We start from the raw sequence: 21,858 nt of genomic DNA on the forward strand, positions 1-21,858 counted from the left end.
AGTGCTGTGTCTATTTGGAATACTGAATGAAGACATATGGTCCAGTCATACTAGAATCTTTCTGCGGGAGACCCTATTTTTGGCTCGTAAAGGCGTATCTATGAGATGGATGGATCGGCGACCTCCTAAGATTGCAATCTGGAAGCAGATGGTTAATTCTACTAGATCATATGAACGTATCATTTTCAAGCACAGAGATCGGCCTGACAAATTCCATAAGATCTGGGACCTGTGGTGCAGCAACTCGGATACAACCCCCCGGGGAGCTGGATATGGCGGTGGACGCTGTGAGGGGAGGATCGATGGGGTCTGTTTTTGTCTGATTGAGCGGTGGATCTCCCGGACCTCTTACATATGAATACACTTGTATGTGCCTTATGATGAATATGATCTATTTGATAACTTTCTCTTCCATTGCTATTTTATGCCTCCTTTGTGTAGCGGTGACACTACAGTGTGGTAATGTTGTTGAGATTTGTACAGCACCTGCGAGTTCTCTGCTGCACTGATTGGGACACTGTTACCTTGTATACGTCATACTGTGATGAAACAAACTTACTTTTCAATAAAACGAGTTTAAAAAAACAAAAGTTGGACTTCTCTTCGGCCTATCATCCCCAGTCCAATGGGCAACTCGATAGGGTTAACCAAATTATGGAGAACTACCTGCGTCACTTTGTTTCCAGACGGCATGATGACTGGGTGTAGCTTCTCCCGTGGGCAGAGTTCTCCTACAATAACCCCACCAGTGAGTCCACCACCTCCAGCCCGTTCTTCATAATCTACGGTCAACACCCTTGTATACCTCTTCCTGTCCCTACTATGTCCCAGGTACCTGCAGCTGACTCGACCTTCAGGGACTTTCTGCAAATATGGCAACAGACCCGATCTTCTATCCTGCTGGCGGTGGACCGCATGTAGAGAAAAGTAGATACAAGAAGACGGGATCCTCCTCAGTTTCTTCCAGGTACGAGGGTCTAGTCCACAAAGAATATCCGGCTGAGGGTGCCGTCCTGCCCATTTGCTCCCAGGTTCCTCGGACCCTTCGAGATTCTGCTACAAATTAACCCGGTGTCTTACAAGCTTCAGCTGCCTCCTACACTCAAGATTCCTAACTCCTTCCACGTCTCCTTGCTGAAGCCCGTGGTCCTGAAGCGCTACTCCAGGACTCCTAGTTCCGCAGTGGCTCCTGGCGGTTCATCTGGGACTTTCGAGGTAAGGGAGATTCTAGCCACCAAGAAGGTGGGAGGAAGGACGTTTTATTTGGTGGATTGGAGGGGATTCGGCCCAGAAGAGAGGTCTTGGGAGCCAGAGGAGAACATCGATGCCGCTGTCCTCATGAGGAAGTTTCTCTCTCGCTCTGGTCCCAAGAAGAGGAGGTGTAAGAGGGGGGATACTGTAACGTCTATGGCCACGGTCTGTCGTTCTAACTTACCCCTCAACGACCGCGGCCATGGACGTCCTGCTGCTCGCTGAGTCGTCCCCCTGTGAGGCGCTGGCACTCACTTCCGGGTATTGAGCCTGTTTCCTGGAGGGTGCTCTTAAAGGGCCAGCGCGCGCACCTGAAAATCATCATCATCATCAACTCATAAACACCTGGACTATAAGAGGGTCACCGCCTTTCTTATCCTCGCCTGAGCGTTGTTGTTGTTTCCCTTAGTCTGTCTTGCAAATGGTCTCCTAAGTGTCTTCCAGCTTCCCAGTGTTCCCCGTACCTGTATCCCGTGCGATCTGTACCATCCTGGTGTACTGCTGTGCTGAGCGGTTGTCGTGTTTGCTGCATCTCCACGCCTGACGTCTACCTGCCGCCTGGTCCCAGCCTAGCCTGCCTTGCTGCTGTCTACACTGCCTCAGGTACCCTTTCTGGACTATAGACTCTGTACCATACCTGTTTGGCCAGCTGCCACCCCGCTATGCGGTACAGCCCCGTGGGTCCACACCCGCCCCGTGACAGTACCCTTTGTATTATCCCTGTAACTGGTCGTATTTCTCTCTTACGTGTGCGACTAGAAATACTACCATGTGAATGTCTATACTGTATATCGTTTTTTTGTCTTTCCCCTTGTTCCAACTTGATTTATGTGATTTTGGTATGTATATTCAATGCCTTCCCCTACGGTCACTCTAGACCATTGCCCTCTGCGTAGGGTCATTGAATATAGTTTTTGCTCTCCTACTTTTGTTACATGCTATAAAGTCCTTGTGAAAGTCCTGATGAGCACAACATGCCGGCGGATTCAGATATGGAGGAATCGGAGGTCCCGGTATAATCACATCTGCCGTGAGAAATTAGTGGTAGAGAAATCCGCAAACGCTCGTTCATGATCGGGTCTTTTAAGCAGCCAGAAAAATGGCGACTTGTTGGCAGCACGTGCCTCCGTGTACACAGGGTGTGCTGCTGAAAGATGCACATGTATTAACCCCATACTCCCCATCATTGCTCCATGTATGATCGTCATGCTGTGTTGTGTAACGGGCAGAATATCTGTCCCTATAAACGGACCTTAGGATGGAGTGCGAGATCGCTCTGATCAGGGGGCTATCCTGCCATTAGAGGGACCGTGGTAATTAGCTCAGGGACAGTGATCAGCCCCCAGGACCTCGATCATGTGCGTGATTGTGATTTAGGGTTCGTTTATTTCTGTTGCATTTTATTAGGTTTAGTTTGAGTGGTCGTCCGTCTCCTGTGACATTGTGTTCAGTCTTCACCTCTTGGGCAACCTATAGGGAGAGTATCACAGCGATGACGCCTGCCGGGCACCAGAGGTGAGCGCGCCAGACTGACAAGTGAGTCATGTAAAGGGGTGGAGCCTGACACCATGGCTGCAGCGGGGAAATAGCGGTCATGGAGAACCTGTATAGTAACAGTCTTATTCATGTATGATCAGGGGGGGGGGGGGGGACAACTGTCCTACATTGCTTGTCATTACCGGGGGGCTGCAGAATTACTACTGAAGATCATAATGAGGGGAGAGACCACCTCTAACAAGTACACAGGGGGGGGACTGTCATACATTGCACGTCATGAGGGGAGAGACCACCCATACGAAGGGGAGAGCCGCCGGGCTGCAGCCTTTCCTGGGACCTTACCTCCTCTCTGGGAGATCCGCTCGGTCAGCCGTGGAGAGCCGCTCGGATTCAGGACTGTTGACCCGTCTGTAACGTAGGGAGCGGGCCTGGGTGGTCGGGGACTCTGGAAGAGCCCGGACAGGAGAACTAGGACATCCATGTCGACTGTGTTCATCTTCCATCAGGCATTGTGTCTGGGGAGAGGAAACGCCACAAGAGGGACTGTTATAAGGTATAACGTGACATGTGTTACTGCACACCCTTCGCCAGCACCATCACCACCCCTCGCCCGCAGGGTCACCACGTACCTTACTGATACTAATCCTTAGCTTGTTCCGATTCACATCGGTCTCCTCCCAGATCTCCGTGTCATTGAAGCCGACATTGGGGACCTGCCCAGTGATGTCTGCTGGCCGGCCAGGAAGGATCGGGGGCGCGTTCTCCTGGTCACTCAGGTGCTCTCCTTGTAGGACATCTTCAGTGTTCTCACGCAGTAAGTCCCCGGGGACTGGAGTCACATTGACGACCCTGAAAGTTACAGAATAAAGTCCTTATATAGACACCAGATCACTGATCGCTGATGGGAGGGGAGACCAGCGGCTGCCTTGTGAGATCAGGTGCCGGCAGGACATTATCCAATGTTTCACTTCCGCTCCATAGGGTGTCCTTTCTCTTACCCAAACATGGCAGCCGTCTGCCGGGTGTTCTGCTGTGGTGGGGTGGACGTGCTGGTGGACAATAAAATGTCCGTCCCTGCTTTCTCCCAGTCAAAGGCCTCGTTCTCGGTAATTCCGCGCTCCTTCATACTGTTCTCAAACACGGTCATGATCATCTGCAATAAGGAGACAGCGTGGCAGCCGCAATGTGTCACCACCGTCTGATAGAGAAGCATTCACGGCACACTCCTCACAAGTATTTTGCAAATGTAAGTATTTATAATTTATTAGGCAGGTAAGTATAATAACATGCAAAATAAGCGACAGGGAACATCTGACGTTTCGGGCCTCCCGGACCTTAATCTTCAAGTCGCAGATGGATGCCAGTAGGGAGGGTATGGGAGCGCTATCAGCGTTTGTGGGTAAGGCTCCTGTCCTCACCTCGCCTGTCCTCACCTCGCCTGTCCTGTCCGCTCCTCGCCTGTCCTGTCCTGTCCGCTCCTCGCCTGTCCTGTCCTCTCCTCGCCTGTCCTGTCCTCTCCTCGCCTGTCCTGTCCGCTCCTCGCCTGTCCGCTCCTCGCCTGTCCGCTCCTCGCCTGTCCGCTCCTCGCCTGTCCGCTCCTCGCCTGTCCGCTCCTCGCCTGTCCGCTCCTCGCCTGTCCTCTCCTCGCCTGTCCGCTCCTCTCCTGTCCTCACCTCGCCTGTCCACACCTCGCCTGTCCACACCTCTCCTCGCCTGTCCTGTCCTCGCCTGTCCTCTCCTCACTTCACCTGTCCTCTCCTCACCTGTCCTCTCCTCGCCTGCCCTCACCTCGCCTGTCCACACCTCGCCTGTCCACACCTCGCCTGTCCACACCTCTCCTCGCCTGTCCTGTCCTCGCCTGTCCTCTCCTCACCTCACTTCACCTGTCCTCTCCTCACCTGTCCTCGCCTCACCTGTCCTCGCCTCACCTGTCCTCGCCTCACCTGTCCTCGCCTCACCTGTCCTCGCCTCACCTGTCCTCGCCTCACCTGTCCTCGCCTCACCTGTCCTCGCCTCACCTGTCCTCGCCTCACCTGTCCTCGCCTCACCTGTCCTCTCCTCACCTGTCCTCTCCTCACCTGTCCGCTCCTCTCCTCACCTGTCCGCTCCTCTCCTCACCTGTCCACTCCTCTCCTCACTTGTCCGCTCCTCTCCTCACCTGTCCTCACCTGTCCGCTCCTCTCCTCACCTGTAGTCACCTCTCAACACATTGATATGACTGGACACTGTGTAATGCTTCATTTCCCCTGTGGAGGCGCTGCAGGAATACTGAACATTTCCTCCCAGGTTTCCCCACAGATTACAGCTGATTGCTGGGGGTTCCGGCAGGGGGAGACTTTGTGATCGGCTTATTGTCAAGGGACCTTCTAACAAGTAGTGACTGTCCAGGGTTGAGACCCCCTTTAAAGGACGGGTGTCGCGAAAACATATTTTTTTATATAATATTGCTCTTAGTGTGTTATTAAAATACATTTTATTTATTTGTGTTTTACTTTTTTCTTTTTTCTAACTTTTACTTCTCTATGGGGGCTGCCATTTTGTTTTTCATCTCTGTATGTGTCGATTAACGACAGAGATGGAATACGGCAGCTCCAGGCATAGGAGTCAATGAACGGGAGCCGTCCACCTCTGCTCTCCGGCTCTGTACTGCGCAGACGCAGGTCAGTCACTCAGCAGAGCAGCTGTTTGCAGGGAGAGAGAAGGCGCCATCATGAAGACCGGCTGCACTGCAGGGAAGATGTGTGTCTCTGCATGTCCCACTCTCTACCTCACAGACCCCCGCCTGACGGGCCCCCCCCCCCCCCCCCCCGACGGGACCCCCCCTAACGGCCCCCCCTATGAAGGACACATGATGCAACTGTACTGGGAAAGCCCTGAACGGTAAATCTCTCTAGTTGTGCGGAGACTGTTTGGGGATGTGACTAATGAACCTCTCAGTCTCAGCACAGCTAGAGAGATTTATCGTTCAGGGGTCTGGGAAAGCTGGGTGACCACCATTACCCCTCCTACTGGAGTGTGAGAGGTTCATTAGTCACATCCCCAAACACTCCAGTAGGAGGGGTAATGGTGGTCACTCAGCTTTCCCAGACGCAGATATAACCAGGAAAGGGCTGGATGGACGGGCTGAGGGTGCACTGGGTTTTTGGTGACCCCCCTCTGTCATGTGATCGGTCCTAGGTTATTCGGTTCTGAAGCAGACGGGGTTCATCTGACTATAAATCTGTCCATAACAAGAGACAGTGGACTCAGGACAAGCCCTGCCCTCATGACATAGTTGTGTGGTTCTGTCTGCGGTGATGGCGGTGGGGGGCTCTGACACCCGCCTCCCCCGTTGGGTCATCTCAGGACAGAAGGAGTGTCCGGATTGGAGACACAGCGCCACACCTGTCCTCAGGTTGTGTCAGGTATTGCAGTCCACCTCCATTGAAGTGAATAGGACAGAGCTGTAATACCACACACGACCTGAGGACAGGTGCGGCGCCATGTTTTCCTGGACGACCCCTTTAAGATTTTTCCCGTGTGTGTCAGAGCCGATTGTGCACGGGCGCCGCTGATACTTCATAGCCGCTTATCAGCTGTTTTGAAGAATCAGCGGCGAGCACCCCCCCCCCCCACACACACACACACACAAATCCCCCCAAACACGCAAAATCAAGTGTAATCAAGCGTTTTTTTAATGCGGTTTTTTGCACGTAAAATGTGCAAAAAAAAAACGTATCAAATACACGGCGTGTGAACCGGTCAACTGAAAAGTCATTCACTTCACTTCCATCATTCTAAGGGCTCATTTACACGAGCGTGTTATACGTCCGTCCGACGCACGTGATTTTCAAGCGCGTCGCAGGGACCTATATTAGTCTATGGGGCCGTGCAGACAGTCCGTGATTTTCATGCACCGAGTGTCCGCAGCGTAAAAGTCACGACATGTCCGTTCTTTGAGCGTTTTTCGCGCATCATGCACCCATTGAAGTCAATGGGTGCGTGAAAACCACGCATGTCGCGCGGAAGCACTTCCGTGGGACGAACGTGATTCACGCAATAGCAGGAAAACTCTGAATGTAAACAGAAAAGCACCACGTGCTACAAACATCCAAACGGATTGTCATAATGATGGCGGCTGCGCAAAACTCACCCAGCCACGCATCATACGGGGCTGACACACGGAGCTGTTAAGTGCCTTTTGCGCACGCTCTTGTGAATCCAGCCTTAGCCTTTTGGTGTGTCCTATAACACACCCAAAATGGCTGCCGGACACTGCTTAGCAATCTGAAGACACCTTTTCCTGGCTTGTGAGAGGGGGGGTGAGGTTCCCTCCCACATTTACAGCAGCTGTGAGTCAGGTTACTTTGCCTTATTCACCTTGCTGTAATTCTGGGAAGTGCTCCCCCTGGTGGCCCACATAGGAAAACATGTCAAATTATTATTTGATTTTTAATACTTTCCACCATATGGAAAAAAAAAAAATACAGCAAAAAATATAATAGAAATAAGTAACGACACTTAAAAAAAAAAAGGTTTAATTCACGACACTAATGAAGGCGGAACAAGAAATCATAAATCAAGATTAAAAAGCTGAGCGGGAGAGAGACGTGGTGATGAGAGCACTCGGGGGCAGTACAGAGGGGAGCTCTAGCATTAGACTACACACAGGGGGTCCCCGTGTCAGAAAGGAGAGCACCACCTGATGTTACATGGAACGTGTACGAGGGGGAGCGGTGAGGACGGGGGGAGTACCTGGTAATCCGGCTTAGTAAAATAGTCCAGACTAGAGATGTGCTCCAGGAAGAGGTGGAACTCCGATGGCATGTGCTTCAGAAGCATCCGGTGGTCGTACTTCTCCTTAATCATCCCCACCTGCTCCTGGAGATGAAAACAGCAACATGGTCAGTGCTAAACCACATGCCCGCTGCCTGCAGACTACACCGTATACCCACTGCTACCTGCAGACTACACCGCACCACCGCTACCTGCAGACTACACCGCACCACCGCTGCCTGCAGACTACACCGCACCACCGCTACCTGCAGACTACACCCAATACATGCTACCTGTAGACTATACCGCACCACCGCTACCTGCAGACTACACCGCACCACCGCTGCCTGCAGACTACACCGCACCACCGCTGCCTGCAGACTACACCCAATACATGCTACCTGTAGACTATACCGCACCACCGCTACCTGCAGACTACACCGCACCACCGCTACCTGCAGACTACACCGTATACCCACTGCTACCTGCAGACTATACCGCACCACCGCTACCTGCAGACTACACCGTATACCCACTGCTACCTGCAGACTACACCGTATACCCACTGCTACCTGCAGACTACACCGCACCACCGCTAGCTGCAGACTACACTCAATACATGCTGCCTGCAGACTACACCGTATACCCACTGCTACCTGCAGACTATACCGCACCACCGCTACCTGCAGACTACACCGTATACCCACTGCTACCTGCAGACTACACCCAATACATGCTACCTGTAGACTATACCGCACCACCGCTACCTGCAGACTACACCCAATACATGCTACCTGCAGACTACACCGTATACCCACTGCTACCTGCAGACTATACCGCAACACCGCTACCTGCAGACTACACCGTATACCCACTGCTACCTGCAGACTACACCGCACCACCGCTACCTGCAGACTACACCGCACCACGGCTACCTGCAGACTACACTGCACCACCGCTGCCTGCAGACTACACCGCACCACCGCTACCTGCAGACTACACCGTATACCCACTGCTACCTGCAGACTACACCGTATACCCACTGCTACCTGCAGACTACACCGCACCACCGCTACCTGCAGACTACACTCAATACATGCTGCCTGCAGACTACACCGTATACCCACTGCTACCTGCAGACTATACCGCACCACCGCTACCTGCAGACTACACCGTATACCCACTGCTACCTGCAGACTACACCGTATACCCACTGCTACCTGCAGACTACACCGCACCACCGCTACCTGCAGACTACACTCAATACATGCTGCCTGCAGACTACACCGTATACCCACTGCTACCTGCAGACTACACCCAATACATGCTACCTGCAGACTATACCGCACCACCGCTACCTGCAGACTACACCGCACCACCGCTGCCTGCAGACTACACCGCACCACCGCTGCCTGCAGACTACACCGCACCACCGATACCTGCAGACTACACCGCACCACCGCTACCTGCAGACTACACCGCACCACCGATACCTGCAGACTACACCGTATACCCACTGCTACCTGCAGACTACACCGTATACCCACTGCTACCTGCAGACTACACCCAATACATGCTACCTGCAGACTATACCGCACCACCGCTACCTGCAGACTACACCGCACCACCGCTGCCTGCAGACTACACCGCACCACCGCTGCCTGCAGACTACACCGCACCACCGATACCTGCAGACTACACCGCACCACCGCTACCTGCAGACTACACCGCACCACCGCTACCTGCAGACTACACCGCATGACCGCTACCTGCAGACTACACCGCACCACCGCTACCTGCAGACTACACCGCACCACCGATACCTGCAGACTACACCGTATACTCACTGCTACCTGCAGACTACACCGTATACCCACTGCTACCTGCAGACTACACCCAATACATGCTACCTGCAGACTACACCGCACCACCGCTACCTGCAGACTACACCCAATACATGCTACCTGCAGACAACACCGTATACCCACTGCTACCTGCAGACTATACCGCACCACCGCTACCTGCAGACTACACTCAATACATGCTGCCTGCAGACTACACCGTATACCCACTGCTACCTGCAGACTATACCGCACCACCGCTACCTGCAGACTACACCGTATACCCACTGCTACCTGCAGACTACACCGTATACCCACTGCTACCTGCAGACTACACCCAATACATGCTACCTGTAGACTATACCGCACCACCGCTACCTGCAGACTACACCCAATACATGCTACCTGCAGACTACACCGTATACCCACTGCTACCTGCAGACTATACCGCACCACCGCTACCTGCAGACTACACCGTATACCCACTGCTACCTGCAGACTACACCGCACCACCGCTACCTGCAGACTACACCGCACCACGGCTACCTGCAGACTACACTGCACCACGGCTACCTGCAGACTACACCGCACCACGGCTACCTGCAGACTACACTGCACCACCGCTGCCTGCAGACTACACCGCACCACCGCTACCTGCAGACTACACCGTATACCCACTGCTACCTGCAGACTACACCCAATACATGCTACCTGCAGACTATACCGCACCACCGCTACCTGCAGACTACACCACACCACCGCTGCCTGCAGACTACACCGCACCACCGCTGCCTGCAGACTACACCGCACCACCGATACCTGCAGACTACACCGCACCACCGCTACCTGCAGACTACACCGCACCACCGATACCTGCAGACTACACCGTATACCCACTGCTACCTGCAGACTACACCGTATACCCACTGCTACCTGCAGACTACACCCAATACATGCTACCTGCAGACTATACCGCACCACCGCTACCTGCAGACTACACCGCACCACCGCTGCCTGCAGACTACACCGCACCACCGCTGCCTGCAGACTACACCGCACCACCGATACCTGCAGACTACACCGCACCACCGCTACCTGCAGACTACACCGCACCACCGCTACCTGCAGACTACACCGCATGACCGCTACCTGCAGACTACACCGCACCACCGCTACCAGCAGACTACACCGCACCACCGATACCTGCAGACTACACCGTATACTCACTGCTACCTGCAGACTACACCCAATACATGCTACCTGTAGACTATACCGCACCACCGCTACCTGCAGACTACACCCAATACATGCTACCTGCAGACTACACCGTATACCCACTGCTACCTGCAGACTATACCGCACCACCGCTACCTGCAGACTACACCGTATACCCACTGCTACCTGCAGACTACACCGCACCACCGCTACCTGCAGACTACACCGCACCACGGCTACCTGCAGACTACACTGCACCACGGCTACCTGCAGACTACACCGCACCACGGCTACCTGCAGACTACACTGCACCACCGCTGCCTGCAGACTACACCGCACCACCGCTACCTGCAGACTACACCGTATACCCACTGCTACCTGCAGACTACACCCAATACATGCTACCTGCAGACTATACCGCACCACCGCTACCTGCAGACTACACCGCACCACCGCTGCCTGCAGACTACACCGCACCACCGCTGCCTGCAGACTACACCGCACCACCGATACCTGCAGACTACACCGCACCACCGCTACCTGCAGACTACACCGCACCACCGATACCTGAAGACTACACCGTATACCCACTGCTACCTGCAGACTACACCGTATACCCACTGCTACCTGCAGACTACACCCAATACATGCTACCTGCAGACTATACCGCACCACCGCTACCTGCAGACTACACCGCACCACCGCTGCCTGCAGACTACACCGCACCACCGCTGCCTGCAGACTACACCGCACCACCGATACCTGCAGACTACACCGCACCACCGCTACCTGCAGACTACACCGCACCACCGCTGCCTGCAGACTACACCACACCACCGCTACCTGCAGACTACACCGCATGACCGCTACCTGCAGACTACACCGCACCACCGCTACCTGCAGACTACACCGCACCACCGATACCTGCAGACTACACCGTATACTCACTGCTACCTGCAGACTACACCGTATACCCACTGCTACCTGCAGACTACACCCAATAACCGCTACCTGCAGACTACACTGCACCACCGCTACCTGCAGAATACGCCGCACCACGGCTACCTGCAGACTACACCGCACCACCGCTACCTGCAGAATACACCGCACCACCGCTACCTGCAGACTACACCCAATAACCGCTACCTGCAGACTATACCGCACCACCGCTGCCTGCAGACTACACCGTATACCCACTGCTACCTGCAGACTACACCCAATAACCGCTACCTGCAGACTATACCGCACCACCGCTGCCTGCAGACTACACCGCACCACCGCTACCTGCAGAATACACCGCACCACGGCTACCTGCAGACTACACCGCACCACCGATACCTGCAGACTACACCGTATACCCACTGCTACCTGCAGGCTACACCGTATACCCACTGCTACCTGCAGACTACACCGCATGACCGCTACCTGCAGACTAAACCGCACCACCGCTGCCTGCAGACTACACCGTATACCCACTGCTACCTGAAGACTACACCCAATACATGCTACCTGCAGACTATACCGCACCACCGCTGCCTGCAGACTACACCGCACCACCGCTGCCTGCAGACTACACCGCACCACCGATACCTGCAGACTACACCGCACCACCGCTACCTGCAGACTACACCACACCACCGCTACCTGCAGACTACACCGCATGACCGCTACCTGCAGACTACACCGTACCACCGCTACCTGCAGACTACACCGCACCACCGATACCTGCAGACTACACCGCACCACCGCTACCTGCAGACTACACCACACCACCGCTACCTGCAGACTACACCGCATGACCGCTACCTGCAGACTACACCGTACCACCGCTACCTGCAGACTACACCGCACCACCGATACCTGCAGACTACACCGTATACTCACTGCTACCTGCAGACTACACCGTATACCCATTGCTACCTGCAGACTACACCCAATAACCGCTACCTGCAGACTACACCGCACCACCGCTACCTGCAGAATACACTGCACCACCGCTACCTGCAGAATACACTGCACCACCGCTACCTGCAGAATACACCGCACCACCGCTACCTGCAGACTACACCCAATAACCGCTACCTGCAGACTACACCGCACCACCGCTGCCTGCAGACTACACTGTATACCCACTGCTAGCTGCAGACTACACCCAATAACCGCTACCTGCAGACTATACCGCACCACCGCTGCCTGCAGACTACACCGCACCACCGCTACCTGCAGAATACACCGCACCACGGCTACCTGCAGACTACACCGTATAACCACTGCTACCTGCAGACTATACCGAACCACCGCTACCTGCAGACTACACCGCATGACCGCTACCTGCAGACTAAACCGCACCACCGCTGCCTGCAGACTACACCGTATACCCACTGCTACCTGCAGACTACACCCAACAACCGCTACCTGCAGACTATACCGCACCACCGCTACCTGCAGAATACACCGTATACCCACTGCTACCTGCAGACTACACCGTATACCCACTGCTACCTGCAGACTACACCCAATAACCGCTACCTGCAGACTATACCGAACAACCGCTGCAGGAAGACTACACCGCACCACCGCTACCTGCAGACTATACCGCACCACCGCTACCTGCAGACTACACCGTATACCCACTGTTACCTGCATACTACACCCAATAACCGCTACCTGCAGACTACACCCAATAACCGCTGCCTGCAGACACCATTGTTTTTTCCGACGATCTACTTTTCTTTACGTCACATATCTCCTTCTGGGGCAGATATATCGATGACATTCTCATCCTTTGGGATGGGGATGTCAACATCTTCACCGACTTCATGTCTATGCTCAACACCAATTCTATTGGTATGAAATTCAACTTTGATATAAACGATCGGGTAATTGATTTTCTTGACCTTAAGATCTCTTTGGACCCTGTTGGCGGTGTCCAAACTGATATATTCCGGAAAGCTACAGCGACCAACAGTTTCCTGCACTGGAACAGCCATCACCCACCTGCCCTGAAGAGAGGGATACCTATTGGTCAATACCTACGAGCCAAACGCAACTGTTCTGATGAGTCATCTTTTCAGAAAGAATGCGATGGTCTTTACCATAAATTTTTGGCACGGGGTTATCCTAAAAAGTGGCTTCATAGGGCTTATGCTAGGGCCAGGGCATCTCAAAGATCTGAACTACTCTCTGAGAGAGGTGCTGTATCCGTATTGCCACCATCGTCCAATGCCATTCGGTGCATTGGCACCTTCGACGTATGCTCCTCCCAGGTGGTTGGCGTTCTAAGGAAGCATTGGTCTATCCTTACCGCTGACCCAGATCTAGTGGAAGTACTCCCGGCCAACCCTGCTATTACCTATCGTAGGGGTAAAAATCTTCGTGATTTTTTGGTACATAGCCATTATTCCCCTATCTCCCGTAACACACCATCTACTTGGCTAAAATCACCTGTAACTGGTTTCCACCCCTGCGGTAGGTGTTCCTTCTGTCCTCTGATGCCTAGAGTTAGAAGTTTCACTAACCCCTCAGATAATAGACCATATCACATTAAGCAATTTCTTAATTGCCAGAGTAGCGGGATTATCTACCTGGCCAAATGTCCCTGCCCGAAATTATATGTCGGTAAGACCCTGCAGGAATTGAGGAGGAGAGTATCGAGACATCTCAGTACCATCAACCTTAAAGAGGATACCACTCTCTCTAGACATATGCATAGGTTCCATTCGGATAACCCCAAGCTACTCCAATTTTGGGGCATTGAACAACTAAAATTGGGACCCAGGGCTGGCAACCTAGATCGAAAACTCCTACAGGAGGAAGCACGCTGGATCCACCGCCTCGGTACCATGACCCCTCAGGGTTTAAATGAGGGTTTCACCTATAGTGCCTTTCTTTGATTCGTTTCGCAATTCCCTTCATGTACTGTATGGATGTCTCCATTGTCTATTGTTATCCCTTATAATCTTTGTATCGTTTATACTCATATACGATCAGTTGGTGCTTCTGGTTTAGATTAATCGCCTCTATTATGTAAATTTTGCCCCCTTTTAATAGGGCGGCTCTATCTCTTTATATATTATCGTGTATTTTACTATGGAATCACCATTTATGACCATATATGTCTCTTATTGTGCGACCGCGAGTATTATTTTTGTTCTATTATATTTATTATATATATTAAAGAATTCATCTATATATGGAGTACGTATTATCCCCACTGGGATATTGGCTGTGCCGATCACGGATGGGTGCACCATTGTGGGCATACCTTTGGATGCCCTAGCGGGAGGGCCGGTGTTACTAGGGTCTGTGACTGAGAATGGGAGGGACACTCTTGACATTTATGTTTATGTTTATTCTGAATATTCTGTCTGATTACGTATTGTTCTGTTCTCCTCCGATTGTGCTGTGCAGTTGTGTATGACGTGGACTGCCCCTGCAGCCCCGATTGGGCGTCCTTTACCATTCTTAAACGGGGTACATCACTACTCTCTGTGTCAAGGGCCAGCTGACAGTTACGGCGCACACGCCGGTCTGTTAAGTTACTGTAGCTATCTATACTCCTCTAAGTCCCTATCATGTCATATTGCGCTAGCGCACCTTTTCTACATCAATCTGGCAATGTCGACTATACATCGGCACTAAGTTTCTTATCACAGTTATGGCGCTTGCGCCGTGTGTTTACAATTCTGTTTTTGCCACTATTTTTCTAAGTCCGGTATAAGCATCACTGCGCACGCGTGCAGCTAATATGATAATATCGTTATGTGCTTTCTCTAAGTCCGGACTGACAGCTACGGCGCTTGCTCCGACTTACAATACTTTTTGCTGTTGCCTTTAGTGCTTATCATTTCGGTAAGTGCCTATTATATGCCATAGCGCATGCGCGTCTATTGTGAAGGAATATATTACGGGGCGTCTTTTCTATGTCCTTATTGTTAGCTACGGCGCTTGCGCCGATTTCTGAGGTATTTTTGTCTCTCAGCATTTTTCTAAGTCCCTGCTATGGCTTACTGCTCATGCGCGTTCTCACGAACTAATCCAGTCTTATCGGCAGTACACCTATGTCGCTCTTTGCCTCCTATTGGTCCTTTACTATAGTGATCTTTATTGGCTGGGTTGCTTCATTTGGTGTCTGCGTTCTCCTGAAGTGTCTGATTGGCGGTCCGTTCGCATACCCGCCCTCCATCTACGTCACTCCACATTTCCATAAGAGTGTCTGTTTTCTCGCCACGTCGCCATTAGCCCCATGTACCCCTGAGGACGCTACTAGCTAGCGAAACATGTCGGGGGGGCTCTAAAGTGTGTTTTTAACTCCTGTCCTAGCCGAACTTAATGCCAATTCACTAAGTGTGGCTTCCACCTCGTAACTGACTCTAAATCAGTCAATATTCACCCTGGCCGTCTGAATGATCTGCCGAGCTCTCCAGCTGGCTGTTTTCACTTTCACTTCGGCACTTTGACAGTGATAATTTTAAACTGACGTTTATGTGGTCTGTCCTGTGCTACAAGTAGCCTAATAAAAATTTGTTAGTTTATTTTCCTATTCTAATGTGGGTAGTCAGGAAATAAGGGTTTTTGTTTGCCTGTAGGCATTCCTTTTGTTGACTGCCTGCAGACTACACCCAATAACCGCTACCTGCAGACTACACCCAATAACCGCTACCTGCAGACTATACCCAATAACCGCTACCTGCAGACTACACCCAATAACCGCTACCTGCAGACTATACCCAATAACCGCTACCTGCAGACTATACCCAATAACCGCTACCTGCAGACTACACCCAATAACCGCTACCTGCAGACTATACCCAATAACCGCTACCTGCAGACTACACCCAATAACCGCTACCTGCAGACTACACCCAATAACCGCTACCTGCAGACTACACCGTATACCCACTGCTACCTGCATACTACACCCAATAACCGCTACCTGCAGACTACACCCAATAACCGCTACCTGCAGACTACACCGTATACCCACTGCTACCTGCATACTACACCCAATAACCGCTACCTGCAGACTACACCGTATACCCACTGCTACCTGCATACTACACCCAATAACCGCTACCTGCAGACTACACCGTATACCCACTGCTACCTGCAGACTACACCCAATACATGCTACCTGCAGACTACACCCAATAACCGCTACCTGCAGACTACACCGTATACCCACTGCTACCTGCAGACTACACCCAATAACCGCTACCTGCAGACTACACCCAATAACCGCTACCTGCAGACTATACCCAATAACCGCTACCTGCAGACTACACCCAATAACCGCTACCTGCAGACTACACCCAATAACCGCTACCTGCAGACTACACCGTATACCCACTGCTACCTGCATACTACACCCAATAACCGCTACCTGCAGACTACACCCAATAACCGCTACCTGCAGACTACACCGTATACCCACTGCTACCTGCAGACTACACCCAATACATGCTACCTGCAGACTACACCCAATAACCGCTACCTGCAGACTACACCGTATACCCCACTGCTACCTGCAGACTACACCCAATAACCGCTACCTGCAGACTACACCCAATAACCGCTACCCGCAGACTACACCGTATACCCACTGCTACCTGTAGACTACACCCAATACATGCTACCTGCAGACTACACCCAATAACCGCTACCTGCAGACTACACCGTATACCCACTGCTACCTGCAGACTACACCCAATAACCGCTACCTGCAGACTACACCCAATAACCGCTACCTGCAGACTACACCCAATAACCGCTGCCTGCAGACTACACCGTATACCCACTGCTACCTGCAGACTACACCCAGTAACCGCTACCTGCAGACTACACCCAATAACCGCTACCTGCAGACTACACCCAATAACCGCTGCCTGCAGACTACACCGTATACCCACTGCTACCTGCAGACTACACCCAATAACCGCTACCTGCAGACTACACCGCACCACCACTTCCTGCAGACTACACCGCATGCCCCCCCTCCAGGACCTTACCTTATCCTTGATCTTCCTCCAGGGCAGCTGTCCCACTGCGAACTCAACCAGCATATAGAATAATGACCACAGGTCGTCGTGTCGCCCCATCTCCTGCCAGACAAGAACAGATGATGTCATCATAACAATCATGTGATTGCACGCTGCCGGGACCGGAAGAGGGGGGAAACCTAACAATGGGGCGAGAATCGGGCGACTAATCAATAAAGAATAAAGCTGAACCTGCCATGTCCGGGGGTCTATCCTGTACATCCAGCGAATCCTACCCCACCGAGGACAAAATAATCTCTGTTATCAGCCACGTCCAGCCGGGTGAGGACGACTGTAGGACAGGAGAATACAATCTATTGTTCTCTGTTATCAGACATGTCAGGCTGGGGGGGGGGTGACTGTAGGACAGGTGAATACAATCTATTGTTCTCTGTTATCAGACATGTCAGGCTGGGGGAGGATAACTGTAGGACAGGTGAATGCAATCTATTGTTCTCTGTTATCAGACATGTCAGGCTGGGGGGGGTGACTGTAGGACAGGTGAATACAATCTATTGTTCTCTGTTATTAGACATGTCAGGCTGGGGGAGGATGACTGTAGGACAGGTGAATACATCTATTGCTCTCTGTTATCAGACATGTCAGGCTGGGGGAGGATGACTGTAGGACAGGTGAATACAATCTATTGTTCTCTGTTATCAGACATGTCAGGCTGGGGGAGGATGACTGTAGGACAGGTGAATACAATCTATTGTTCTCTGTTATCAGACATATCAGGCTGGGGAGAGGATGACTGTAGGACAGGTGAATACAATCTATTGTTCTCTGTTATCAGACATATCAGGCTGGGGGAGGATGACTGTAGGACAGGTGAATACAATCTATAGTTCTCTGTTATCAGACATGTCAGGCTGGAGGAAGGATGACTGTAGGACAGGTGAATACAATCTATTGTTCTCTATTATCAGACATGTCAGGCTGGGGAGAGGATGACTGTAGGGGAGGTGAATACAATCTATTGTTCTCTGTTATCAGACATGTCAGGCTGGGGAGAGGATGACTGTAGGGGAGGTGAATACAATCTATTGTTCTCTGTTATCAGACATGTCAGGCTGGGGGAGGATGACTGTAGGACAGGTGAATACAATCTATTGTTCTCTGTTATCAGACATGTCAGGCTGGGGAGGATGACTGTAGAACAGGTGAATACAATCTATTGTTCTCTGTTATCAGACATGTCAGGCTGGGGGGAGGATGACTGTAGGACAGGTGAATACAATCTATTGTTCTCTGTTATCAGACATGTCAGGCTGGGGGGGGATGACTGTAGGACAGGTGAATACAATCTATTGTTCTCTGTTATCAGACATGTCAGGCTGGGGGAGGATGACTGTAGGACAGGTGAATACAATCTATTGTTCTCTGTTATCAGACATGTCAGGCTGGGGGATGACTGTAGGACAGGTGAATACAATCTATTGTTCTCTGTTATCAGACATGTCAGGCTGGGGGTGGGATGATTGTAGGACAGGTGAATATAATCTATTGTTCTCTGTTATCAGACATGTCAGGCTGGGGGAGGATGACTGTAGGACAGGTGAATACAATCTATTGTTCTCTGTTATCAGACATGTCAGGGTGGGGGAGGATGACTGTAGGACAGGTGAATACAATCTATTGTTCTCTGTTATCAGACATGCCAGGCTGGGGAGAGGATGACTGTAGGACAGGTGAATACAATCTATTGTTCTCTGATATGAGACATGTCAGGCTGGGGGAGGATGACTGTAGGACAGGTGAATACAATCTATTATTCTCTGTTATCAGACATGTTCAGGCTAGGGGAGGATGACTGTAGGACAGGTGAATACAATCTATTGTTCTCTGTTATCAGACATGTCAGGCTGGGGGAGGATGACTGTAGGACAGGTGAATACAATCTATTGTTCTCTGTTATCAGACATGTCAGGCTGGGGAGGATCACTGTAGGACAGGTGAATACAATCTATTGTTCTCTGTTATCAGACATGTCAGGCTGGGGGAGGATGACTGTAGGACAGGTGAATACAATCTATTATTCTCTGTTATCAGACATGTCAGGCTGGGGAGGATGATTGTAGGACAGGTGACTACAATCTATTGTTCTCAGTTATCAGACATGTCAGGCTGGGGGTGGATGACTGTAGGACAGGTGAATACAATCTATTGTTCTCTGTTATCAGACATGTCAGGGTGGGGAGGATGACTGTAGGACAGGTGAATACAATCTATTGTTCTCTGATATGAGACATGTCAGGCTGGGGGAGGATGACTGTAGGACAGGTGAATACAATCTATTATTCTCTGTTATCAGACATGTCAGGCTGGGGGAGGATGACTGTAGGACAGGTGAATACAATCTATTGTTCTCTGTTATCAGACATGTCAGGCTGGGGGAGGATGACTGTAGGACAGGTGAATACAATCTATTGTTCTCTGTTATCAGACATGTCAGGCTGGGGAGGATGACTGTAGGACAGGTGAATACAATCTATTGTTCTCTGTTATCAGAACATGTCAGGCTGGGGGAGGATGACTGTAGGACAGGTGAATACAATCTATTGTTCTCTGTTATCAGACATGTCAGGCTGGGGGAGGATGACTGTAGGACAGGTGAATACAATCTATTGTTCTCTGTTATCAGACATGTCAGGCTGGGGGGAGGATGACTGTAGGAGAGGTGAATACAATCTATTGTTCTCTGTTATCAGACATGTCAGGCTGGGAGAGGATGACTGTAGGACAGGTGAATACAATCTATTGTTCTCTGTTATCAGACATGTCAGGCTGGGGGAGGATGATTGTAGGACAGGTGAATACAATCTATTGTTCTCTGTTATCAGACATGTCAGGCTGGGGGAGGATGACTGTAGGACAGGTGAATACAATCTATTGTTCTCTGTTATCAGACATGTCAGGCTGGGGGAGGATGACTGTAGGACAGGTGAATACAATCTATTGTTCTCTGTTATCAGACATGTCAGGCTGGTGGAGGATGACTGCAGGACAGGTGAATATAATCTATTGTTCTCTGTTATCAGACATGTCAGGCTGGGGGAGGATGATTGTAGGACAGGTGAATACAATCTATTGTTCTCTGTTATCAGACATGTCAGGCTGGGGGGGGGTGACTGTCGGACAGGTGAATACAATCTATTGTTCTCTGTTATCAGACATGTCAGGCTAGGGAGGATGACTGTAGGACAGGTGAATACAATCTATTGTTCTCTGTTATCAGACATGTCAGGCTGGTGGAGGATGACTGCAGGACAGGTGAATACAATCTATTGTTCTCTGTTATCAGACATGGCAGGCTGGAGGAGGATGACTGTAGGACAGGTGAATACAATCTATTGTTCTCTGTTATCAGACATGTCAGGCTGGGGGAGGATGACTGTAGGACAGGTGAATACAATCTATTGTTCTCTGTTATCAGACATGTCAGGCTGGGGGAGGATGACTGTAGGACAGGTGAATACAATCTATTGTTCTCTGTTATCAGACATGTCAGGCTGGGGGTGGGATGACTGTAGGACAGGTGAATATAATCTATTGTTCTCTGTTATCAGACATGTCAGGCTGGGGGAGGATGACTGTAGGACAGGTGAATACAATCTATTGTTCTCTGTTATCAGACATGTCAGGCTGGGGGAGGATGACTGTAGGACAGGTGAATACAATCTATTGTTCTCTGTTATCAGACATGTCAGGCTGGGGGAGGATGACTGTAGGACAGGTGAATACAATCTATTGTTCTCTGTTATCAGACATGTCAGGCTGGGGGAGGATGACTGTAGGACAGGTGAATACAATATATTGTACTCTGTTATCAGACATGTCAGGCTGGGGGAGGATGACTGTAGGACAGGTGAATACAATCTATTATTCTCTGTTATCAGACATGTCAGTCTGGGGGAGGATGACTGTAGGACAGGTGAATACAATCTATTGTTCTCTGTTATCAGACATGTCAGGCTAGGGAGGATGACTGTAGGACAGGTGAATACAATCTATTGTTCTCTGTTATCAGACATGTCAGGCTGGTGGAGGATGACTGCAGGACAGGTGAATACAATCTATTGTTCTCTGTTATCAGACATGGCAGGCTGGAGGAGGATGACTGTAGGACAGGTGAATACAATCTATTGTTCTCTGTTATCAGACATGTCAGGCTGGGGGAGGATGACTGTAGGACAGGTGAATACAATCTATTGTTCTCTGTTATCAGACATGTCAGGCTGGGGGAGGATGACTGTAGGACA

The 21,858-nt window shown here is 51.2% G+C and overlaps 1 protein-coding gene across 1 annotated transcript in view; it reads right to left on the minus strand.

The window, feature by feature from the left end:
• Positions 1-3,086: 3,086 nt before the first annotated feature.
• LOC142728034 (tau-tubulin kinase 1-like) overlaps positions 3,087-21,858 on the minus strand; it is a 25,417-nt gene continuing 6,645 nt past the window's right edge. Inside the window, exons 2-6 of the mRNA XM_075849076.1 lie at positions 17,567-17,659; positions 7,483-7,608; positions 3,747-3,901; positions 3,378-3,597; positions 3,087-3,263 (exon numbers count right to left, since the gene is read on the minus strand). Coding sequence (XP_075705191.1) covers positions 3,087-3,263; positions 3,378-3,597; positions 3,747-3,901; positions 7,483-7,608; positions 17,567-17,659 — 771 coding nt within the window. The remainder of the gene's footprint in view (positions 3,264-3,377; positions 3,598-3,746; positions 3,902-7,482; positions 7,609-17,566; positions 17,660-21,858) is intronic.

Source organism: Rhinoderma darwinii, unplaced genomic scaffold (assembly GCF_050947455.1).
Source record: "Rhinoderma darwinii isolate aRhiDar2 unplaced genomic scaffold, aRhiDar2.hap1 Scaffold_659, whole genome shotgun sequence".
Classification (NCBI taxonomy): Eukaryota; Metazoa; Chordata; class Amphibia; order Anura; family Rhinodermatidae; genus Rhinoderma; species Rhinoderma darwinii.